General features: G+C 36.8%; 1 protein-coding gene across 1 annotated transcript in view; it reads left to right on the top strand.

The window, feature by feature from the left end:
- Window positions 1-26,088, top strand: part of RYR2 (ryanodine receptor 2) — a 437,742-nt gene that overhangs the window by 134,953 nt on the left and 276,701 nt on the right. Inside the window, exons 5-6 of the mRNA XM_072857729.1 lie at window positions 15,287-15,307; window positions 23,532-23,546. Of these exons, the coding sequence (XP_072713830.1) occupies window positions 15,287-15,307; window positions 23,532-23,546 (36 nt within the window). The remainder of the gene's footprint in view (window positions 1-15,286; window positions 15,308-23,531; window positions 23,547-26,088) is intronic.

A 26,088-nucleotide genomic window follows, 5' to 3' on the forward strand; every position in this document is an offset into this window, starting at 1 on the left:
CACTATCAACTCCTGAGAGACAGTCTTGCACGGGGTGGGGGGGGTGGGAGGAAAGAAAAGAAAGGCAAAGGATCTTATTTCACATTTTCTTTCTCAGTAAAGACATTTAAGCACTTAGAACAAATGCAGCATGAAGACTTCACACTAAATGAATCTGCTGGGGTTTCTCGGATCTCTTTGATCACGCTTGTGCCAGTCTCATAGACATTGAGGTTCAGAGCTGGAAGTAGACTTCTGTTTGATACTTTTGGGTGTTCTACAAACACATCTGAAGCTGGACACTGGTCCTGAAAGCAAAAAACTGATGTGCAAGATGATGTTATTGGAACACTCAGGCACTGTTGCAGTGGGTTTGAATGCAGGGAGAACCAGAGCCAATTCAATTCTGCCATTGAAATGGAATGGAAAAGCTATGCGTTTGAGGGGGAGATGGTGAAGGTGACCTAACCTTTCCCTGAGATTGCAGCTTTGCACAGCTCCAAAGTGGACTAGACAAGGATTAAAACAAGAATTGGTTCAGATTCCATGTGGTCCTAGGAAAGAAACTGAGAATAGCTGGACAAAAAGCTACCAACTGAAAATGACCAATGTGGAAGTCACTGAAACTGGCACTTTGATGTAATGAGCTGCCATGAGGACAGCTGAGAAATATCGGCAGAGAGATTAGGATGGGGAACTCAAGGTGTGCTGTGGGGCTTTTAGCTTGCATGAGAAAATAAAGGGATTGTCTGTTTCTCTGCTTTTCACCAGTCAATTCCATAGGTGTTATCCCCTTGCCATCTATAACCTATAGCTAGTTAACATAAAGGCTGGCAACATACTGATGCCACTCAGTAAAGATTCCCTGTTAAGTCCTGGAAGAGTTGGTTTTTTTATTTTTCTTTTTTTTTAAAAATGAAATTTAAGCACAGAGAAATGGGAAATGGTACAGTTAAATTGGTCTTTAGAACCACACAACTCATTTGTTGCAGTGGTTGGAAATGGTGTACTAAATGGTATTTAGGCAAAATAAAAGATAAATAGATAAAAACCCCCAAATCCTCACATTCAAATGCTATTCCAGAATGCTGAAGAGTGTCAGTTTTGCTACACAATCATATATAAAGCCAAGATAGTGTCTTAAACCACTCAGTTTCTTAATGCTTCTAGATGGTTCTCCAAAGCTATTAACACACCAAAGCTATTAAACCAGGTCAGTCTAGCTAAGCAGTTATAATCCGTAAGCTAAGCAGTGATTGCTACTTGTATTTTTTCTATTTTTGTATGCATTCATACCTCAGGACTGATTTGTGCAGGTGTTGAGGACTGTAGCTGATGGAAACTACACATAAAATGTAAAATAATGTTAGAAATCAGGTCCTAGGCATCTTAAACCAAACTCCCTGGTTTGTGTATACTTTGATTTTAATGGACCTGTGCTTTAGATTCTTTAAATGTATTGATGTGTCATCTGGGGTATTGTGAAAATTGAATTAATATTTGTGAGATTAGCATTACAGTAGTGAACATCATAAAATTGATGGCATTTAATCCCTATGTCTTTAGAAGAGTTTTTTTTATCAATATTCAGTACAATGGTTGCACACTGAGCTGGGGTGAAATAAAATACTAAGTGATCACCCTGTCTTCTGCATGTCAAATGAGGCGGAGTTGATGTTGAAGAAGGTAATGGACATGTGGAAGGCTGTGTCATAAGACAGTGACAGGAACGGACTGAAGTTAAGGTTGCATAGGTGACTTTTGTCACTTTCTGTCTTTATACTGTTTGCCTTATTTTGTTAACTTTTTTTTGGTAAAAATTAGCACAATTCTTTTGAAAATGCAAAAAACTGATACTTTAGCTTAGTAAAAAGTGTTTTGAAATATAAATTGTTCATGATTTATATATAATTCTTGTCTGTTACAGCTCTCCTATTACTGACCGTACAAAGTGCAACTTTACATTAATCTCACAGCTGAGGCAAGGCCTGGATAATGTGATACTCAAACATTGTCTTTTCCTCTTCTTTTGCAATCCACACAGCTGTAATCCAAATTATTTGTAAAGCTCAAGACCTTACATTAAATAAACTATAACTTTCATTTTTGCCAAGTTATACAATTATATTGAGAATGGAAATAATAATTATGCAATATTTTTAAACAGATTGTTAATAACACTATGTAAACTTCTCATAATATATATTAAAATTATACACATTTACATTTGTGTTATAATGGCTTCTTGTAGGGATAGCTTTCTGCTAGGTGGATGCAAAATTTCAAAAATAGAGGGATCCTTTGTCTCATCTTAGTGGCTTATGATACCAAGTTTAAAGAATATTTAGATGGCTGGTGCAAAATGCTATCAGTGTAGGAAATGCACAGCAGTGCTATACAGGCTGGGAGTGTGGAAAATGTTAATGGTGTCTGCAGTGCTGCATAACAAGAAAGTAGTCTGCTATCAGGCAGCTCTGTAGGACCTCAAAGCAGCTGCAGCTGGAAGATTACACAGGGGATTCTTCCTCTTGAAACATGTTCAGTGTGCTGATCCTCCAGGAGGTACCATACCAATACTGTCCGTGATAATTAAAAAAACCCCCTAATCTTCAAATTCACTCAGGATTTTCTTAATGTAGTTTTGTTTCTAACTCTCCTTATCTTGGCAGAGTTCAACACCTTGGGGTGCTTTTGATGCTAATGATGCTATGTATGCATCATTGACTTCCACAGTGTTCAAGCCTGGATGTGAATACTCCTCCCCAAAGGGGTAACATTTGAATGGCAGTAACATGGGTAGTATTTGAATGGAAGGAAGAGGTAGAGCTAGGATTGTGAGACTGAGTAAGACTGAACAGACTGGATTCCTGTCCTGAACAGAAAATGGGAAGGAATTGAGTTTGGGGAGAAGCAGGGTTCATCTCTGCATTGCTTGTGTGGTGTGTCAGAGCTGGTGATAAATGTGCATGGTTTCCTGACAGTTGCCACTGAACATTGTCACTGAGCAGGTCTGGATAGGTACTATAAGCATGAGGATACATCTGCATGTATGTACCTGCATCTCCCCATGCCAACAAGAAATTTGAATCCATGGTAGCTACATCACTGAGTGAATCTACAATATCTTAGCAAAAATGACAGATCTGGTGAGAACAGGTGTTATTTCACACCTAACAACTGTGGAAAAATGATTTCTTGTGATGCCCAGCTGTTCCTTAGCGACTGTGGTAGTGTCGATTCACTGAGAAGGTATGGTTTCTGGTTTTGGAAGGTCATGCTGGAGAGCCATCAAATGTTTTGTTTCAATAACAATAGTAAAATCAAAGCCTTCCACGCAGGTGAGTGTATCGGTCTATTTCAAGTATTTAAGTACTACTGTAGTGTGGGAGTTACACTACTCCAAACAGATTTGGTTTTTGTTTCTCTCTTATCATAGAGAATTACCATTTTTAATTTACTTATGAGGATGGCAACAACTCTTGAGTTGGGGATGGGGAGGGAGGAAAGTGAAAGAGATGTAGGGAGCTTAGGACCAGGGGTTAAGTGAACAGAGGAAGGCTGAGAACAGGGAGCAGCTCTGTTTGCAGAGGTGAGATTCTGCCTCTTGGCTCCCAGTGCCTGATTTATAGCCTAGGCTGGGACCTGAGCACAGCAGAGGCTATGAACTCCTGCTCTTCACAGGGGCACTATCTTGCCTTTTTGAATGGTAGGATCATCTACCTCAGCTAAGCTCCCCTCAGGGTAGCAGGGTTGCAGGGCTTGGGACGAGCTCAAAACTCAATGGAACCTATAAACCAAGACCTTGCCTCAGTGCGCATCAGGGTCACCCAGCCTCTCCTAAACCTGGATTTCAGTTTTGAGCATTTGAGCTGCCACCCTGCAGGCAGGGCCTTGTCCCAGCGAGGGGCAGGGCTGCAGGCTCCTGGGCAGCCCTGGCTGGGAAGGGAGCTGCCAACCTGTAAAATATACATATATACACACACGCACATACACACATGTATTTAGGTTAAAAAAAGGGAGTGTGCTCTTTTTGACTCATCCTGAGCTCTTTGTAGGTATCTGTCCTTTAGTTTTCAAATTAAAATTGAAACCTGTGCTTTTAGAGTACTGTCAACATGGTAAGTGAGAAGGGGAGGTATTATTCTCTCATTCATTGCTTTTGTAAGGCCTTTGATCGTGATCCATAAATGGCTTTTTGATAAACATGTGGTAGCTACTGAGCTCTGAAGATTGTCCTCCCTTTCCTTAGCACTCTTCTCTTTCTGCCTAGGCTGCAGCCTTTTCCAGTGTTTGCTGTTCAGACAGTTAGTTGCCCCTTAGTCCTCCAAATAATTGTCATTCTCTTTGTGCATAAATAGATAAGACTTTGTTTTCTTTTTTCATGTGGTGGTAGTAAAAGCTCACTCCTTACTTTTCTTTATGGAAACGGCATACTTCGAAATAGGCAGAGCAAAGCAGAGGAACTTGAAAAGAACGGGGGGCACTCAGACACGCTGCTAACAATAAACCTGACTTCTGTTTGATTGGGTGTTGTCATCTGCTTTAGACCTAATTCATTTGGGCTATGAAGTCCTGTGTATGATTTTTGTAGTTAATGCTTGTTTGTGCAGATACTGCTGATGCAGTGGAATGTGCTTGTAATCATGGCAGTACATGCAGCTTTCTCTCCTGCAGCAGCCTTTGCTAGCCAACAGTCTGTTGATAAATATGCAGAACGCTTACTTTTCTTGAAGGAAGTTTCTATTTTAAAAATATTGGGATGAGTCACAGAATATAACGGCATATACAGAGCAGAAGGAAAGGGACAAATTTGGATATCCTGTTTTTTCACATTTTTTTTTTAGTGGCGATAATTTAATGTGGTAAATTCATGTAACCTAGTGTATGTGTAGATCATTTAGCAGCAGACTATTTTAGTTAACTGAGTATTTGTGCTCTTTTGCTCTTTTCGTAAAATTCCATTTCCAGGTGGTGTTCGTTAGCTTATAGGCAGTTTACTGTGTATAGCGCTACTTCTTCAAAAGAACTTGTGCATTTGTCCAAATTGTAATAATGTCAGTAACTGGTAAATCCTTTGGCTGTTCCAAAGAATTTCAGGTGGGGTTTCTTATTCTCACTCCTCAGCTAAGTGTCACTACTTTTTAGGTATATTACTTAGTGAAATACAAAGCCTTCATTTTAAAGAACAAACTTGTTGGTGAGTTTGGAGATCTTCGGAGGAATGTATTGGGTAGCCAGCATTTGCCTCTGCCTAGAAGAAAGAACACAATCCTCTTTCTGTAGTGATCCCACAGGGTGCAAAATGCTGAGTCCTTTCCCAGTTTGGCTTGAAACTGGAGTCAACAACTCTTGAACCGAATATTTAGCAGATCATTTTTCCTAAGTCCTGGAACTATCTAAAGTATATAGGCGAGAGACTTTACTGCTTGTTATTTTTCTAGGAATGCTGTTTGGTAGGTTTTTGAAATTCTGCCATTCAAGGTTCCCAGTGAAAATTTGAGGCAAATTGACCTAATGTTTAAATGCTTCATCCACAGTGAATTTACTTTTTTTTTTTTCTTTTTCCTCTCCTATACTTGTAAATGCAGTGTTTTGGATAGCTTAATAAATGCTAAAATATTTTTAAAGCTTTTTACACAGAAATCAATAATTTAAACACAATAATCTGAGTATCTTGGTACTGAGAATCATTCATTTCAGATCAGAAGTATTCTTGCCTCTGATTACTTTGGTAGTTCACTAAATTTTGTGAAATATTATGTTGCTGAATATTTTTTTTTTCTTCTTCAAGTAACTTATTCTGTTGCTGGGGAGTGATGAACATTCTGTAGTTTCATTCAAATTTTGTAAGGTCAAGGAAAAACTTCTCAATGTTTCTGTTAACTTGGGAGGAATATGCTGTGAACTAAACTTACAGAACTTGGTGTGAACTCTTTTTATTTGCACTTTTGTTTGGATAGGAAAAATAGTCCTGTTGTTTCACAGCTAAGCGTGTAAGACCTGTAAACTGATTATATCATAATTGCATACTGGAAGGTGCTAACACATTTCTTTGAATCTTTTGGTACATATTTCAGACAACGAATGCTACAACTGACCGACTCATTTGACTTTATGTTGTAGCCCTACATTCTCTATATCCAGACTTGACATTGCACAGCCCTTTTATAGTGTTTCCCCACTGAGGAAAATAATGTATAGGAAACATCCTTATATACTATTACTGCGGGAAGTATGAGACTCCAGTGCTTCTTGTGACCCTCTGAGTATTGCAAAAGCTGCAAAGTAGAAAATAAAACTTTATTAGGGAACTGAGACCTTTGTGTGGAAATGAGGGTTAAAACACAGACTTGCTCCAATTCAGTATTGCACACTGTTAAGCCTTTTTGTCGCTCAGATGTCTGCACCTACCCAGCTTGCCTAGTCCATTCTCAGCTCATGAATACCATGGCATGGGTTGAGAGGAGAAAGAGCGCATGAGATAGACTTTCTACTGAGATTTCTTCTGAAATCCCAGTGACTTTTTCTACTTTTTCCAGTGAGATCCTAATCATTTTCATAGATGATTTCAGGATTTTTCTGGCTTGATGTAAAACAGCAGATAATATAAAACCTTAACACAGAGATCTCTTTAGGAGATTTAAAAGCTCAAGCAAGGGATTAATGGGATAAGCTGATTTGTTGATCTTCACAGTAAAATTAGATCATTTCTGCTTGATACAGTTTATCAGTGAAGTACAAAAATTCTCTTGTTATATGCTAAAACATTTAGGAAAGCATTCTGACCTTCCCTGTGGCCCCCCCCCCCCCCCCCCTTTTTTTTTCCTTCTTTCTTTTTTCCCCCTAGCATTGATTGTCTTGTTCAGAATGTCTTTTACCACAGGCCACTTTTGAAACCTTTTGTGGATAAGACAGTGTTTAGGGGCTTTTGTCGTAACTTGAAATGCAAATCTGCCGAGGATTTGGAGACTACAAATATAGCTAGTGGTTTGAGTACAATACAGTGGGAAGCATTTTCTAAATTCTTTATCTCATGCTTATCTACGTGTATTTAAAGCAGGTAGGAATTTTTGGTTCACAGCCATCTCCTTTTTATAGTCTAACTGCATTTCATGAAGGGAACTTGCAGCACTTTTGCTTCTCAGTTCTGGGTGGATTTTTCATTTGCATCAGTTTCCTGTTTTTCTTTTGGCATATTGGATCAGTTCAGACTGCAGGCAAGATTAGACTCCTCAAGAAGTCAGATTCAGAGAGCCAAGTATGAAGGAACCCTACTGTAGTTGGGATTTGGAAAGAGCTTCCTGAAAATGAGATCAGGAAGGTGATGATTAAAGGGAGTGATACAGACACATAACATTCACTCTTGTCGAAGTGAAGACTTCAAGTCTGTGAGGGCTAAAAGTTTCGTTTGTTCTGCAGCTTAGTGTAACCCAACTTCTGTTGCCCCTGTGCACAGTTCAGCGGACTTTTAATAAATAGAGTGGTATGCATTGAATTAATTATCTTTCTAATAGAAACATGACACTGATTTTTGTACTGATTTCAGAGTACAGCAATAAAAGACAGGTATCTGTTTCTTTTGCATTGGAATCACTTTTTTCCTATTTTTTAAGAAATTTCTTTTGATAGCCTTTATTTCCTTCATTTATGCTGTTAGTTTTGATCTGCTGCATGTTTTTCCACATCTGTGGGATTGGTAGTTTTTATACATTGTTGTCTCGTTCCTGTTACCGACAGAAGATCTTAACTTTGGAGCAGAACTGATTGATCAGTATTCAGGCTAGTTACTGACAGTAATATCTGACTTTTCTTTCCTCCATTAGTAACATTAGTTTCAGAATGTCCTTGTTTTCCTCTAGATGTTACAGACTTCCCCCCCCACCCCGCCCCTGATCCAATTACATTAGAAAAGCACTGAAATACAGACAGAAATAATTCCTGGACAACATGAGAAAAAGCCATAAAACAAATATCTCCATCAACTTTTATTTAAAAGTCTCAGTTACATCGTGGTAAAGCACTGTAATTAATGCTAGGAGTTTTTCAGATTTGGGCACTCATAAATCCATGTCAGACCTTATTAGCAGAATGAAAGCATTTGATTGCACACATTGTGTGTGCGTCCTAAGCTAAACTGTTCTGTAATATGAAAAATTTTAATTTCACAACCTCTACTCCAATATTTGACAACTTCATTTTTCAGGAAAATGCTGTCTGCAGATACCCATCAGTTAGGCAGAGTTCCTGCTAAATTGCATCATGAGCTTATTAACTCCCATCTAATCATCCAGTCATGGCTGATTAATCGCTTCTCCTGGTGCCTTGTTTTAATAAAATCTGTTTTCCGTGCCACTGACCAGCAAACTGCTGTCTAATTTTATGTCTGGGGTAGTCTTTGCTGAAGGGAGCAAAATACAGCCCTTCTCCACTGATCTGAAGGGCCTTGTGTGAAGGAATCATCACATGCGAGTGTCTTGCACGTATAATTCTCCTTCTGTGTTTAAGGGATGGGGAAAAATGTGTTTCCTCACAGAACTAAAAAGATTTCCCATGCTGCAGGGAAGGAATGGAGGCATTTTAGGACAGGAATGCAACTGCAGTTGGTGGATTTCTGAATGTTGAAATCATCTATCTCCAACTGTGGAACTCTGAATTCAGTAATTACTTTGTATTAGTAAGCAGCAAGATAACACAGAGAGCTGGTAGCTTTATCATTTTCTCAGCATGGGTGGAGGGGAAAAGTAATTTCATCTCTCATGCAAATAGAAAAAGGTAACACTCCCTATTTCTTTTAATAAGTATTCTGTATATTAATGAATAAGCCAAGTTATCAAGGTACTTCCTTAAAAAAAAATTGGCAGTTAAGTGCACTCTTGACAACTTAAGCTCTCTGATTTACACTACAGCAGCCTAGTTAATAACGTATCTGAAAGCTAACAGCAGTTGTTGTAAATATGACGGGCTGAAAACGTTTTCAGGTTTGCTAGCAGAACCCCCACATGTAGGAAGTCAGAAACGAACCAGAGGTCTTTTAATTTCCTAGCACTGACCAGAAAGTTTTCTCTTTTGACAAGTCATAGATGCAGTAAGGCAAGAATTATTTTTTTAATCAAACTTTTGAGCAAAAAGTCCAAACTATAGCTTCCTATTCCTATCGTTTATTTGAGTGTTTTCATTAGTCTAAGGGTTGTCTGCAGGTGCCAGGCATCACTCACTGAAGTAACAAAATATTGTAGCATTAATGTTCTTCAGAAATTCTTTGGATAAGTCTTCATCAGATAGTGGTGTGTCATGAAGAGACAGAGCTGTTACGTCCAGCAATGTTGGCTTGTACTTATTGCAAGGTCTGCCCTTCCAAACTTTAAATTTGTATAACCTAAAAGAAATTTGCTTCTTACTACAAAGAAAGAAAATGAGAGAAAGAAGAGAAAGGAGGAGAGAGAAAGGAGAGAAAGAAGTGGAGCTGAAAGCATTTCATGCAGCGTGGGCCTTTGTATCATGCAGACAGACTTATTGGCTATGAGTGGAAAGCTTTATGAAAAGATAAGGTAGTTTAGAGGCTTATTCTACTTAACATCCTGACTATTGTCAGCTATTTTAGAGATGCCACACTGCTAGCAGAACAGGAAATACAACAGGGGAAAAAAAAGTGCAAAACTTTTGCAGATAAAACAAATACTGTAATTTTCTCCTCAGTGCACCTTATTTAGCATCAGAAGTGTTTGTTAGCAGGCCATTTCAAGTAAGGCACAAAAAGAATAAGACTTGGCTTTGATCAACTGCACTTTGATCAAATGTAAGTACTGGAAAAAATCAAGAAGTGCAGGCACAGTATTTTTGCATTCTGCTTACCCTCAGGGAGAGGCAAGGACAGGAATAAAATAATTATCTATTTCAAATCACAGAATCGTGACAACCAAATATTTCTAGCCTGGCACATGGGCTCGTCTTTTGAGTGTGCCATATTTGGAATGAGGATGTATGAGGACGTATGGCATAAAAGCAAACATTTTTACCATCCCAGACAAGTTTCCTATTTTGGAGGTAGATGGCAAGCCTTTTTCCAGCCTTACCATGACCATTGGATCTCTAATGTGCTCAAAGTTTTCTTTCCAGGATGATGGTCAGTAAAAACTGACTTTGGGGGAAAGAGAAATTAATTTATTTCTTAGTTAAGTTTTCTGATCTAGGTTGCATACAGAGAAGGAGCTAAACCAAATAGACATTTAAGTACAGCTCTTGAGGCATCTTGAAGACAAAAGTCTGCAATGGAAGACAACCCTGGGCTGGAAGAGAAGGCATATCATCAATTACCTTGTTGAATATTAAATTCAGGAAATCAAGGTGTCTATGAAGATAATTAAGTGTTGTAACAGAAACAAAAATACAATTCAATTTGGAATCTATCTAGTTCAATTCTAGTTATTCTCATCTTGCTTATCTCTGTTAGAGAGTTTTAGACAGTTTTAGACTGTTTGCTATATGTTCTCAGTTTCCTCAACTGAGAAATGGAAAAAAAAAAATCTTATTTTTCTAATAAGGTTTTCCTGCTTCAATTCAGAATAATGAGTATAAACATAGAGGAAGATACAACATCCACTAGCTGGAATGCATTGCTTCATTGAGATTTCAGGTCACAGTCCCATCTGTGGATCATGGCAGTATATCTCTTGCAGTTTTCATAAGTAGTTGTAGAGAATGTGATTAGCCATAGTCAGCTAAGATTCTCCTGTACTGTGTGGAATAAATTCCTTAGTGTTTATGCATGCTGCTCTGTATAGCTTACTTTCCAGCTTTGTGTGCTGGTAATTAATATTGCTGTATTAGTGGATGTTCAGCACATGTTCTGTGAGCTTGCTTTATGTCAAGATTTTAAAAGTGAGTTTGTGTATGACTCCTCATAATGGTGAAAAGGTCCTTCTATTTCTCTTCATCTAGTTCATGACTCCTTATGACAAGAGAAAACAGGGATAACAGAACTACATTCCTGCTGTTTTAACTGGCTTTTATGTCTGGTTAATGTAGTGCTGGGTATCTGCAGCGCTTGGAAAAAATTGTTGGAAAACCAGCCCTCCAGTTTGGATTAAATGCATTTAAAATGAAAGCTTGGCTGAAAAGATTGGAGCTCTTATGTGCCTCTGAAGAGAAGTCGGCAAATGCAGATCACTCTGAAGTTTCTGGATTAGCATTTCAGTAAATGATTAAATCATGGCTGTATGTTCTTCATAGAGGACTTCTTACTGCAGTTGTATGAAATTCTAAGGGAAGTATTAAGACTTTGTAGTATAGTGTTCTCTTCTAGTTCGAGAAGAGAAATTATTTTTAATTCTAAATGCTGTCTTTGATCTGTTGCTTGATTCTTAGAATACAGTTTTGTATCCTTGTTTTTTCTCCTTATAGCACTACCTGTATTCCTCAGACATACAGATGTATGGGTGCCATACCATTTTAGTATCCATAAAGCACTACTCTCTAATTTGAAGTGTCATATTTTCTACTAATTAAATTAGTTATGTTGATGGCTACTTGCTAGCAGTAGGCAGTGAAATAATTTGTTCAAGTTGAAGTCAGTAGCTTTCTGTAAAATGATTAATTATTGTAGTATAAGGTAGCCCACAATCACTAAGTAAATTCTAGAGACATTGTATCCTTCACCCTTTTGGTAGCTCTGGTGTTCTCATGGCAAGATAATAATTTCCCATATTCAGAACTGTCAGATGGCAATGAACCCACTAAATTTTGATATCTAATGTTAGCCAGTGTCATGTTCTTTTCTTCTGGAAAAGTTTTCTGAGTACCCAGATACATGTGGAAGGAATATTTCTAAGTAGCATACTGCATTTAAGGTATTGTTTTAAGATGGATTCTGGTTCTTCTACTGGAGGAAATACTGTAAAGGTAGATAGTCTTTGGATAAAGAAAAAGAGGAAACATTAGTATATACCTACCTAACTATTTTCTTTTTCCAAACAATATGACTTAGTGAACAGGAGAGAAGATGAGCCAGAAGAGGAATAGTTATTGAATTCCACAGATTTGGATTTATTGTGACAAGGCAAAATTTACTGTGCTTTATAAAATAAATGATTATACTGTTCTTTCATACCATGGCTAATATAATGTATGATTGAAATAAAGTAGTTTACAGTGTAAGATACCACAGTGAGAGGAACTTACAGAAGTGACTGTCAATCCCTGCCTGCCATCCCCCAACCCTTCCTGAAGCTTAAACCTTCGTAGACCAGTTGGAAGATCTATACCTCCTAACAGGTCAACAGCTCAGCAAAACCTAAGTAGAGTAATTATGGTAAGAACAGGTAATTCCGAGCCCAAGGAGCATTAAGCGCTCCAAAGAGGGAGGTGACACACTTGTTGTTGTGTCATCTTGTGGGATAATGACAAGATGTGGTTTGGTAGAAGGGAAGGTTACACTTTTTGTTTGGTTGTGGTGGGGTTTTTTTTGTTTGTTTAGGTTTTGGTGGTGGTGGTGGTTTTTTTGTGTGTGTGTGGTTTGTTGTTGTTTGTTTGTTTTTGTTGTTTTGTTTTTTGTTCTCCCCCTGGATTAATGACTAACACATACATAGCAAAAGAAGATTTGAATCTTAGTGTTTCCTGAATTTGGATGCATATTGGGAAATCCACAGGAAAAGGGGTTCCTGTGGATTCTAGTCTGTGAAGGCAGACAAAAACTGGAGTTGTCAGTGTGAAGCAGAATCTATTTAGCTGTGCTCTGAAGCATCTGCTTGCTTGTTATCTGAATCATAGCTTAGATAATAAATACAAGCACTAGGCTGAGATATCCATTGTTTCCTTTAATTTCTGTCTATGTGAGCTTTACATCTATTTTGTCTACATTAGGACAGTTACTCTTAGATATGAGTAATCTTACTTACTTTTAGGTTTTCCTAATGTGCATTACTGGGAATTTCCAGTCAAGTAAATAAATTATTAGGTCATGCTTATGCCTTTTTTCGCCCCAAAATGGGATACTAAATGTCTTGAAGGTCACAAGTCTTCCAGAATAGGTTCCATGGGGTAAAAGCTAAGAAAATTTTATCTCCATATGTTGCACAGGCAAGTTTTAGAACTTGGGACAAAGTGGCCTGTAAGAAAGCAATGTCTTCTTGTGACTTCAGTAGCTGGAAAATCTCTCCCACAGATGGCTAGAGAAAAAGGAGCACACCAGATCTGGGAGGGCTCTGAAGAGGCACACAGCAGAATATGGCTATATTTAAAAATGCAAGATTTTACTGTGGTCTGCACTGTACCATGCTTTCAGAAGCAGATCTCTTTGGATGCATTTATAGTCTTTCCTGTATGACCATCATGTAGGTGTGAAACTGTAGGGTTTGACAAGTGTGCATGCACAGTTCAAGTGGTTGTCCTGAGAGACTACCGAATAAAGGTGCCTTTGGCATATGCCAAAGCCTGTTGACAATTCTATTTAAAGATGGGTGTACCAATGCAGATTTAGTGTGTACAGTTTATAAATACTTGGCAAATACTGCACTTGACTCTTTAAGCTAACTGGTGTCCATTAAAATAAAGTAAATGGTCAATTCAGCAATTATAAGGCAATTGATTGTACAACTGATAATGTACGTTGAGCTTTGAGTGGATTCTTTCTGATACCAATTGTGGCTGCCCTGTTCACTTAAATTTTGGGACAGCGAGAACTTCTCCAAGCAAGGCAATAAAGCGTGAATCAATTCACCTCCTTCTAGCATTGTCACACAGTCAAATTGCTTGTAATGCTGTGTTCTCAGTGCATATAAAATTTTAACAAAGCAAAGGATGTATCAAAAGCAAGGTAATAAATGAAAGACCTGTACGTGAATCTAGCTTGGCTATTCCTTACTAATTTTTTTTTTTTGTAAGATCTCGTAGTTGTATTGTTTGCATTTAGATTTAAATCATTGCTTGCTTTTCCAACTTATCAACATCTTATTATATCTTTTCTTATATTGCATCTATTTTAGACCACTAGGTGTTTTTAGGAGGGATTTCTGCAGCTGTGGTTGATAACAAAAGTCACAGTAAAGATTATTTAAAAAAAAAAAAGGCAAGTCACAGAATTTCTATTATAAATCTAAATGCAGTCCAAATCTCAGAAGAGAGGTAGGAATTGACAAATTAACAAATGCTACTAAGTTTGTCATGTTAATTAGTTGACAGATCAGATGGTGTTTTCTAACCTTTGTGTGCTAGCAGGACTGAACAATATTGAAAATATGAAACTCCATTTTAATTGAAATGTGTATTAAAAAAGTGAGAAAATTTACTTTGGATACAACTATTTTAATAGATGAGAACTAAACACATTGCTTTTTGTTGCAGTAACTTCACAAGTAAGCTGGAATCCAAATACTACTTGAAAATTGCTCATGGTTTGCACTAAGCTACTTTTAAATTATTGCTAAACTTTTATGTGGCATCTGCTAACAAAAGGTCAATGTGTACCTGCAGTAAAACCACAGAAGGCTTGATATGCTGCAGTGTTTTCTGTGCTAAGTCCAGAGACAAATCTATTTCAGATATACTGCTGTTGGTGCCAACTAAGTTTTTAATAGATAGTGCCATACGAACCTTTCTAGTAGCTGAAATGTGTTCTAGTAGATATTCTCAGTCCTTTCTGAGACTGTAATATGGTCCAAAGACTTTTTAGAGAGAGTAATTTAAAGTCTGTTTCCTTAATGAATGTTGAAACAGTTTTGTTAGCACAAAACCTGAAGCTTTTTCAGAGTGATTCTCATTCCCCATAGGAAAAATGAATGACATTTTGTTGTGCTGTTCTCTGTTCTTATGCAAGATATGCTCTTATGCTGCAGGTTGTAGGGTCAGGGTTTGACAGGTACCCCCTAATTTTACCTTTCATACTTATGGCATTCATGAAAATGGCAAACCTTGAATAGGACTAAACCTTTTCAAATGAATAATGTTCACTTATGACAGAGCTTTACACAAGAGAAAATGGAGATGGGGAAACTGTGTTCTGTATTTTTGACTGGTTGGTACTGAATGCAGTGTTGAATTAATTCAGCATCAGTCTTCATTTGCTGCCTATTAGCTGATATTTAAATGGACATTTTGGGCTTCCAGAATTTGAAGTGCTTCCCATAAAAAAAAGAAAAAAAGTGAGGTATTGGCATTTTAAAGAGGAGATGCCAGGAGAATAGCTTCTACTTACACGTTTTTCTTTCATACTAGATACATTTCCGAAAATGTGGATTGTTAACTTCAAAATAGACTTTGATATGCTGTATTTAAGGAAAGAGATTTACTGATTTCTTGCTTTTTCTTTCTACAGCTAGTTGATGTGGAAAAATGGGTATGTGATTCTGTCTTTTATTCACTTGATCCCAAATGTTTCATGTTGCCACTGAGTCTAACCTGTCTGTTTTGATACCCTCTGTGTTCATGACCCTTCAGTTTGCATGGCTCAAAAAAAGAGGCGAATACATGGTCATGTAGGATCTGGTCATTCCTGAATTGTCATACCAAATCTCATGGTACCACAATGACTTTTCTTTCAATTGACTTTTCTTTCAATTTGATTGTAGAATTGTGTAATATAAATGTATGATTATTGCCTGTCAGTTTTGAGCCTTGCTGTCTAATGTTATAACTCCATTCTGTAACCCACCCTGTCTTTTCCAGTATAGACACTGTAATCCTAAAATGCATGACAGTAAGATAATTAATACTGATAAATAATGTATGATGCTGTATCTAGCTGCAAATCATATATATAAGAAATATTTAATGATGGAGAACAGCTGCTACAGAATAAAAAAGTCATTCATAGATCTTGGCAAATAAAATCAAAGTACAGTTCTCTGCTAAATGTGTTGTTACGGCCTTTCCTAATGTGTCTGTGTATACCATGCATATTTGTTTGGACATCTGATATAATTCCCCTATGTGGGACATATTTATGTATGTTTTTCTCCAATGTAATCTCTAACATTCGCATATGTATGAGTTAGTGGTCATAAAAGTGTGTGTAAATTGTTTGTTCACACTTAAAATGTTAGAAGCCTCTCTGAAAGCTTGGACCATAATAGGCCTCCTTGATTTCTTAATACTTAATTTGAGTTGCACGTGACTGGAAACAACCTCAGACGTCCTTTGGTATAATGCCAATAACATAACTAAAGCACTGGTCTCACTTTATTTCAGCCAGACATTATAGAATTTTAATCTGTGATTATTACATGTTCAGAGTAAGTAGTGACTCAAGTTATAGCTTGCTTTTGAGAGTCCTGTAGGTAAGTACATTGTTTAAACGGTGGCTTAGGCTTTTCAACACCCTTTCTACTCATGTACTCCCAACTTTCTATGTCATGTGACATATATATGTAGATGTTTATAATATTTATTAAACAATAACTGTAGTTAAGTATTAATTTTAGCTAATTGTATCAGTATGACAGCATTATCCATATTCTGTGAATCTGATATTTGTGACAACCAGCAAATTTTTATATGGATTGATTTGGAATATTTTTAAGCCATAAAAACATTCAGGTTATCTTCTCATTTTGTCCACATATTTAGTTACAAGTGAGAGGGCTTGGTTCTAAATCTTTAGATTCTGTGTTTTTATTCCTATGAAGAATTTTGCTATAAAGAGACAAAAAGCAATAAAAAGGAAGTTCAGTAGTATACATGCACCTAGCCTCATACTTCATGATGCATGAAAAATTGTAAGCCAGAAGTTTATTGGTTACACTCTGACATGGCTTGTTTTTGACTAAAGTATTCAAAGAATGTGTTCATGGAAAATATAGTATTACCTGCATAAATACAAGTCATATCTGCTTTTTTTTTTTTTTTTTTTAAATTCAGAATTTAGTAATGTCAAAATCTTATGCTTTGGAAAGCCTGCTTCACAGAAATGTGTCCTTAAACCATTTTAAAAAGAAATGGTTCCCATGACAGCAGAGCTAAATGTTTTGTTCTGAGTTACATCAGCTAAAGACTTTTCCTAATAGACCAATTCTGTAATCCAGACAACCTCTTATCTGACGCTGATGGAGTTGGTGCTGGCTTTACTTCAAATAGGGAATTATTATATCTCAGATGAGCCTCAGTTTGCCATGTAAAGCAGCTTTTAACCCGCTCTGTAATTCCAGAGTGTTACCAGAGGTCTTATGGTGGACTGCAGATGTACATACTGAATTAATGCAGTAGAAGGCTGTTGCACAGCTGCATTGTCACTGAGGCCAGACACCTCATTCTAATATATATACTTCTTCATAAGCCGTTTTCCAGTGTAGAACACCCAACATTAATGCAGGTGTGTTCAGTTATGTCTGTGTATCTGTGGACACCTTGAAACCCAAGCCCAGAGCCTAAGTTAGACAAGCTTCATGTGAAATTAATGACCAAATTAGGAACTGAATCTTGCTGCAAGCAGTTTCATGCCATTCGAAGGATAAGCTACAGTCATCCACTTCACTTCTGAGCTATTCCAGCCTGTAAAGTGTGCTAATGAAAATTTTGCAAGGAATTATTCCAGTTCTGCTGTGCTTTTCCTGTTGAATAACTGTCATTCTTCTGGTAATTTTGTTCCAAAATCTTTATTCTACTGTAAGGCATGTGCTGGCAGTCGAAGCTAGGTAAGAATTAAATGGGCTTAAGATAGTCCTTGAACGTTTGGCTTTTTCCTTTTGTCTCTTAGCAGGTGTGACTGAGAGCTCGTAGGTCTGCTTCAGTGCACAATCAAAGAGTAGTTTAAGACATCTTGCTAAATGTAAAAACTAATGGAATTAAGGCTTACCTTTTCCATCCCAGCCCCATTTCATGTTTGAAAATGGCTTTTCTGCTTTTAATGAAACTACCAAGGGGGGTGAAAACCCAACATTTGATCAGAGGGATTTACTAAATTTCAACTGAAAGTTAGAAGACACTGAATATATCTTATTTACAGAGAAAATAACAGTAATGAAATAAGCTGAAATTGAATACTGCATAGTGAAAATAATTCCTTTCAACCTGCCTGTCATTTTTTTTTATTTTATTATATTTATGAAATAAGGGAAATAATTTTATAGTGTCTGTTGCTGTGAACTAGCAACTATTGGTGTTTGTTTGCAAATTTGAGATTTCAAGGTGGGTGCTGTATACTTTAAGGGTTTGATTTTTAAAGCAATTCTGTTCTCATAAAAGCACCTGAATGTCTGTCTTGCCTTTCAAAACAAATGCTTAGCCCTGTAACAGAATTCACTGTAAGGAGTGCGAATTTTCTAGGGCATCTATGGGTTCCAAAACCTAGCCTTTTTTACACATTTGCCTACATATGCTTGGTGAATGATTTTGAAAATTTGACATTAAAAGCCATCAAGAATGATTGTTTTCAAGACAGATTACTCTGAGGAGCTTTTTACCTGAACGGAAACCAAGTGTATTGGCTCTTAAATTTAGAGTGCAAGGGACAAGGATTTTCATCCTTACACTGGCTAATGGCAAAGATGTGCTAACTGTAACATTGTAGGATTGTCTGCAACTTTTAAATAGTCAGAGGAACCCCTTCTGCTGAAGGTAATGGTAAATCTTTTTCTCTTCCCCTCAAACAGTTATTGTGTTACCTCAGTTTTATGCCACTAGTAAAACTAATTTTCAGTTTCTTTGGAGAAAATAAACTTGCAGAGTAAGGAAACACACTTTAGACACTTTTCAAAAGAATTGCTTTCATTACAGAGGCTTCTGAGTTGAGAAGTAGTGAATAAGTTATGGCATTGAGGATAGTGTGGGCTGGATAAATACAACAGGAACTTCTAAGTGGATTTTGACTAGAGGAAACAAGCTAGGGTTGCTGTAGAGTTTGGAATGAGCTGCAAAACAAAGCTTCATCAGAGAGAAATGGTTGCGGTACTATGTCTTCAGTACCATTAAAGTAATTAACTGCACATCCATGCTTTATAATCAGTGTGATTTTTCAATTAAATGAATTATCTAAGGGCTTGATTTTTTGGGGGGGGGGGATTCTTTTTTTCTTTTTTCACACCAAGTTCCTTTACTTAAATATATGTTTCTTTGTCAGGTTACTGTGGTGGGAAAATATGCTAATTGTGCACAAATATTTTATCCTCCAGCTTAAAGAATTTGTATTCAAATTTTAGATATAACATAGACTGCAGAGGTGACTCAGTGTAGGGAGTAATATCAGCAGCATTAACATAGGATCACTCAGTTATTGTCATACAGATCTTGAGGGAAAATGGGAGGAGATAGCACTGTATGATGTTAAAATGAACAGGCATATTGAAACGGAGTGACTAGAGAAATACTGCTTAAAATGCCACACCTGTGGCTATAGTTTCAACCACATCTGCAGTTCCATCCTTAGTGTACTGTATATTGCAGCAGATGCTAATTGCAGCCCAAGTCTAATTCCCATCATCAAGAGAAAGTAATACAAACATTTTCTAAGTACACTTTATCTTTCCAGAAGAAATCTGTGTGGAAATCTGAATGAAACTTATTTTCATAGAATAGTAGCATTTCAACTGTATACTAGGATTCCTTTGGTATTTCTCCTTCAGTCTGTATTATAGATCTGAGAATTTCAAGCTGTGTTCCATGTATTACTGTGAATTGCAGCAAACTGTCTACTTTCAGTTTGCTTGTTTTCAATATTTCTTGATTAGGTTAGTGTAAAGATCTGATATTTCTTTGTAAGCAATACTATGTAAGTAATACAATACTACAAGAATAGCGTGAAAGCTATAGTCAGGAGATAATCTCTAAATTAAAAGGTTTTTAAAACTAATCTTGGCAACTTTGCTATCAAAGATTCCAAATAAAACAGCATTGCTATTTTGCTCTTTTCATCTAGCCAGAGAGCCCAAGTATTAAGGTTAGATTATGGTAGCTTAGAAGGTGTCCAAGCTGTCCAAGGAGCCAAATAATATAATAGCCCCAAACAGATTTAAATATTTACATTAACAATTTAAATTTTTTTTTTTTTTTTTTTTTTTTGAGAGAGAGAGAGAACAGTTAGGATGAAGGATAGAATGATGGGTATTATGTGCCTCAAATCTAATAATCAGAGATCCTACAAAAAATTAATGTGGGATTTTTTTTTTTTTTTAAGTCATGTTCCAAGCCATACACCATACAAGTAACCTGGCTGCTGAGTGCTGAGTTTAGTTCCTCCACAAGGACGATATCCATGTGACACTATGCACTCACATAGGCATTTGTCCCCAAAAGATCAGATAGTATATGCAGCTGAAGACTTAAGTCAGTGGAATATGATTATCCAGTTGTTGGTTATATTCAGTTACCAGCCCTACCTCTCAGGATAACTTTTGAGAAAATTAGATGCTAGAGAAACAGGTGCGTATAAAACTCACAGCACATTCTGATTTCTTGAACAAGTAAATTCTAAAGGTAAAATGGTCTTCAGTGCATTTAGTCATTAAATTTGCATTGATTTCAGTAGGACAGGATTTAAGAGAGACACTTATTTGTAGTCCAGAAGTATGTCAGAATTCCAATTATTACCTTGCTTCTGGCTTCTGAATGCTCAGTAGAGAACCTCCAGTGGATTTCAATGTCTGATACAATATAGGTGTTCTGTACTTAGTTCATAACTAACTGGTCAGCTCTTCAGATATTGAAAGCGGTTTAGGCGTTTACACTGTAGACAGTGTAGGGTTAACAAGTTATTTAGACTCCTAATTGCCTCTCTCAAGGCAGAGAATCAAAACAATTCTAGTCTGTAGATGGTTCCATCCTACAGAAAATGTCAGCTTAATAAATCAGATGAATTGCATTCTAGAAATGACTGTCTCTTCCTTGACTGTAAAGTAAGTGTACACAACTAGCTGAAATCAGTGCAGAAAAATCTCATTCTTAATAACTCTTAAGGCTGAGCTTGTTTTTAATAGTGTTTCATACTGGATATTGCATACATCTATATGGTTTATTAGAGTGTGTAGAATGTCACATTTCAAATATAAACGTGACCAAGCTCTACTATCAGTGCAGCTCCACTGATGGAGTAGGAGCTCTGTGTATAAATAAAATAATACGTCATCCCAATTTGATCTCTTTTACTTTTAGCTGAGTTAGTGTTGAAGTGTACAACAATTATTTGTTGTACTTAATGACTGTATCGGTCTGTCTTTTCATCACTTTAACACTTTGGTGTTAGTGTTTGGCAAACAATACCTTTCAAGAGCAATGGATGCTAGAATTACATTAAGAACAGACCTATAACTTGAAATTTCTGTCTGTTTAATTTTCAAATGTACATTCTGAATTGCTAATGTTAGTCCAGAAACTCATGTGCACTGTCGTTCTGAGGCACAGAGAGTAACTGTGAAGGAGCAGAAAGTTCTTCCCTCTGCCGTGAATGAGTTGGAGAAATTTCTTGTGTAACAGCCTGTTGCTTACCTGAAGTGCATCATTTCTGTTGTTTTGCTCCAGGGTTTGTTTTTTGTTTGTTTTCCAAGCTGAAAGTGAATGTTTTTCAAAGTAAGCATTCTCCGTTAGCTAAGAAGGGATTTGATCTAAAAACCTTGGAGAACATTCTTGCAAAAGGGTGTGACAGGATTCACTGGAACCCTCTGCCCCATCCATTTGCCTGTTACTGGGCAGCTCAGGCTGTCACGGTTCATGGCACGTAACTTCTCAGGCTTGGCTTGAAGTTGTACAGTGCCATTCTCTTCACATTTGTGGACATAATGTGCATTTAAGTGTTTGCCATGAAGAGAAAGCATTTTTACAACAATTAAGTTCCAGAGTATTTCTTCCCCTGGTGGTTTTGAAGCAATAGGTAGATTTATGTGTTCAAACTTCCCTCACCCACTGTTGTCTTTCAGGTTTTCCAGCCTGGGGGGGGAGTGTTCATGGCACTTTCTTTCTCTGAGAATGGCATGTAAATCATCTTCAAAATTATTAAGGAACCAAATCTAAAGAACATGATATGACAGATGCAAACAGATGACAATTGTTTCTCTCTCATTTGTTACAGTTCATTTAATATGTCAACTGAAGAGAATGAATTGTTAAATCTGGTCTTCCAAAAATCCAGCACAAGAAGCTGCTGTATCATTTTAGTAATCAAGGGAAGAGATAAACTATTCACTTTAATTTGAAGCTAGTTAAGAGATTACAATCAAGCAGTTAAAATAAATTATCAAAAAGAGAACCAGAAGGTTTCACAAAAGGACTGTAGTTTAATGTACTTGTAATATGGAAAAAGCAGTGGGGTTGCATAGTTCTCAGAATAAAATTTCACAGATGAATGACAGCTGGAAGAGACTGAGGTCTGTGATGGATCTAATCTCCTTGATGAACTGACAGCATGATGGCAAATGAAATTCAGTATTGACAAATATAGGAAAGGTTATATTAGAATTAATCATGTAATTAACTGGTTTCTGTATTAATGAATTTACACAAACACCCCACTGTAGACAGCTCAGCAAAGACTTCTGACTAGTTTCTGGAGCCACCCAGTAAAAGCAAACAAAATATTGGGGTGACAAGAAATGGGATGAATAATAATGCAAAAATGATCATACTGTATTTTAAATCCTTGGTTTATGGGAATGGTGGACAGGGTGCATGATCTTTAGTTTTGGTCAATTTGTTTCCAGATGTCTAACTACCAAATAGACTTAGAAGACTTTTAAGGAGGGAAGTCTGTGAACATTTTGAGATCATGAGATTATACTCTTTTTTTTTTTTTTTTTTTTTTAGATAGAACATCTTGTACATCTTTGAGACTGTTTTAAAAGCATGTATGAAATGAAAGCACCCAGTCTTGCTTGGAAGCTTTCCAGTGAGACTCTCTTTTCATGTGGGATAGAGATTTGCTGCCAAACTTCAGTCCTCAGCTTCAAACTTTGTGATATCAAAACATGAACTGCTGAGGTCAAGAGAGGAAAAGGTGGCCATAGAACTTGCACAAAGAAAACCAAATCACTGCATGTAACATAACATATCACTCTCCTTTTATTCTTGAGCACCTCCATGAAAATTAACCTAAAAACTTCCATAATCTTCTGATATCAGTTATGTGGCACTGAGGTTTTTTTTTAACCATGGCATGAAATATTAGTAATGTTTTAATTTTCTTAATTTATTGTGCGTTTACGTATGATACCTTACTACAGTAGTGGTGTTGCTGTGCAGCACTGCCCTTTGAATGCGGGACTTTACAACTCGCATTGTACTTAGAAACTATCTGCAGAGCAAGTTGTTTAAGATGAGCAGGCATGGTACCTGTTTTACCTGTACTGTGTTTTATCTTTAAGCAATAAGTATTTAATGTGCTATATTATGTAAAGTAAAAAAAATCTGAGAAAACTATTGCATAAAAAAAATGATGAAGCCTTGTTCTGAGCAGCTGTTTTGCTTTCTAGCATGAGCTATAATTATGCTAATTGCAATGATAAATGTTCCTTTTAAATGTGGTTTGTAGTTCTGTGTATCCCACTCACTTTTTCAGGGAAAACAAATCCCATTTTTAAGCACCTGAAAGCAAATATTCATTTCACATTTTCTCTTTTTTTCTCCTTCTCATGGCTCTACAGAAATTTATGATGAAGGTAAGCAAGTTAAACATTTAGTATTATAATTTCTATGAATTCCTACAATTTAATTTAATTCATTCTTTTTCTTTATTTTTAACATCAGCATCAAACTTGCCTTCACTAAAATAGCACATACTGAATTTTGTAAAAAATTGGTTTTAGAAACCACACTGACTCTAGTTTGGATTGGGGTTACGGTTTATTTAGATCATGAAGGAGCAAAGGCAGGCACCTTTGTGGAAAGAGGACTCTGAGTCGGCTTCTCTAATTCTCAATTCATCCTTCCCCTTTCAGTGAGAATGCAAGACTATCTGGTAAATAAGAAATCTTGAGACAATGAATAAATAACAAAAGTCCCAGTAAAACATCTGGGCATTTTGGAAAGCAGGGGCAGCACACTGTTTCTTCTGTCTCAAGAATGCTGTTGTGATGGTATGGTGTCTCAGTGGGGTGAGTGGGGAGCCCTTGGGCTGGGGGTCACTGGCCCTTCACTGCCTCAGGTCAGTAAGCATCTGCAGGAGCTCTGGTTCTCAGTGCTTTTTTTCCTTTGTTTTTTTTTCTTTATTAAGACTATGACAAGGCACTTAGTGAACTCCAAACATTTTGAATAACTGACATTTGAATAATTGGCTGTGATTTTAGCCAAGATGTGTTGGTTATCAGTTTTCTACTTTTTCCTTTAATTATCAATGTGTATTCTGAGTTCATCTTCTAAAATTACTTGTTTAACTGATTTTCATCCCTTAAGAGTTTGCTGCTCTATGGTATGGTTTTGCTTCATTGTCACTCTCCAAAAGGGAAGAATTCTGGGCTAGATAAGCAGTGCTATTTTAAGGGCTGGATTTAATGATGTCAGAGGAATTTTCTTAGTATGACTCCTCTACTGATCCATCTTTTCTTCCCACTTGGCTGTCTGTCTTATTCTTTATCTGTGAGTTTCTTTCTCAAGTGACAAGGATGATTCACATTCCTTGTATCATACAGCAACAGAAAAGGCTTAGGCACAATCCCTAACCTGTGAAAAATGCCTCCCTCCTCCACTTATTTAGCCCTAAAATAACCAGGAAGATTTTTATTAATTCCTTCTATCTCCTATGCAGTGAAGGAGGAGGAGTACGGGGGAAGAGAAATCTTCACTAGGCTAAGGGAGAAATCGATAAATTTTATCCTCTTGGGCAAATTTTTTCCAAACTGCTGAAAGTGCTTGAAAGTAGGAGTTTGTAAGGGAAGTATTGCCTCAGCCATAAATATAAATGTTTGTTTTACATAGAAGTCTGGAAACAGATTATCAATATTATTTATTTTTGATTTCTTTTCACTGCTGTATCTGCTTTTCATTGATGTGAAGTTTCCCATTGCTGGGAAAGTGATCACATAAATATAGTGTTGGAAATATTAATCATGAGGTATATGTGAAGTGTTTCTAATGATGTGGCTGTTTATTCTGCCTTCTGACAGGTCAATATTAGCAAAATTGGGATCATTTAGCATGGTGCTGGCACAAATGTTTATCATCGTTACCAACGATTCCAATCTTTTTAATATAGATAGTAAAATATCTCTCTGTTCTTAACTGAATAAAACATGCTCATGATTTTTATTGGCCCGATGATTTATTCTGGTTCAGATTTTTATGTGATAGTTATATAAAGCATAATTACACATTGTAATGCAGCTTTTAAAGCAAGCCATCCTTAGGAAACCTATAGTTTAGCTGAACTCTTTTTTCCTGTTCTTTGGCTTGGCACGACACATAAAATAGGAGGTAACTGCTGATCATGTCAATGAAAGAAGTTTGTTTTGTTTCTTCTTTCCTTTTTTTTTCTTTTTTTTGTCACAGTGGCCATCATTATCTAAAAGTAGGTGCCAGCAGAGTCATCAGTCATACTAATCTCCATACCTGAATTTTTGCAGCACTTACTGTTTTGTAGTGAATTCCATGAAAAAATCAATTAACTAAATAGTGATTTAAAACCAAGGTGTAAAGACTAGAATATGTATAGCATATATAATGTCTTGATAGGTTCAAATTCCTGTTTGTTATTCCATTGTAACATGGTATATAGGCTATAGTGAGATAAAGAGGTTTTAGACTGGTTTGAATTTGCCCTTTGGTGTTGCTGTTGTTTGATATGAGCGGGGTGAAGGAATATATTACCACAATGCCACATGTCAGTGAATTGATTTAGTTTGCATCTTTAAATTCTAGGCAACTAAATGCTGTGGGTTTGGTGCCAACCACTGGAAATGGCAGCCCAAGAGCACAGTAGTTGCAGAAGGGTCTCATTAGCATTTTTGTTTTTTGGTAGAAGAATTTAAGGTTTCTGGGCCTCTGCATGCTGTTATTTTGAAAGGAAATTACGTCTTTTTTTGTGTCAAGATTTTTAAAGAAAATGGATACTTCTATGAGCAAGAAGGACATGTAGAACTCCTTGGCTCGCACTCTGTAGCTTTGTTTGTAGTCTTTACCGCTTGCAGCGTTTTCAATTTCTCCGATGCTGCTGGAGATGTAATTTCCCAGCGTTGCTATTCCAAGTCTGAATTGTTTAGTTTTGCC

Source organism: Ciconia boyciana, chromosome 3, assembly GCF_034638445.1.
Source record: "Ciconia boyciana chromosome 3, ASM3463844v1, whole genome shotgun sequence".
NCBI lineage: Eukaryota > Metazoa > Chordata > Aves > Ciconiiformes > Ciconiidae > Ciconia > Ciconia boyciana.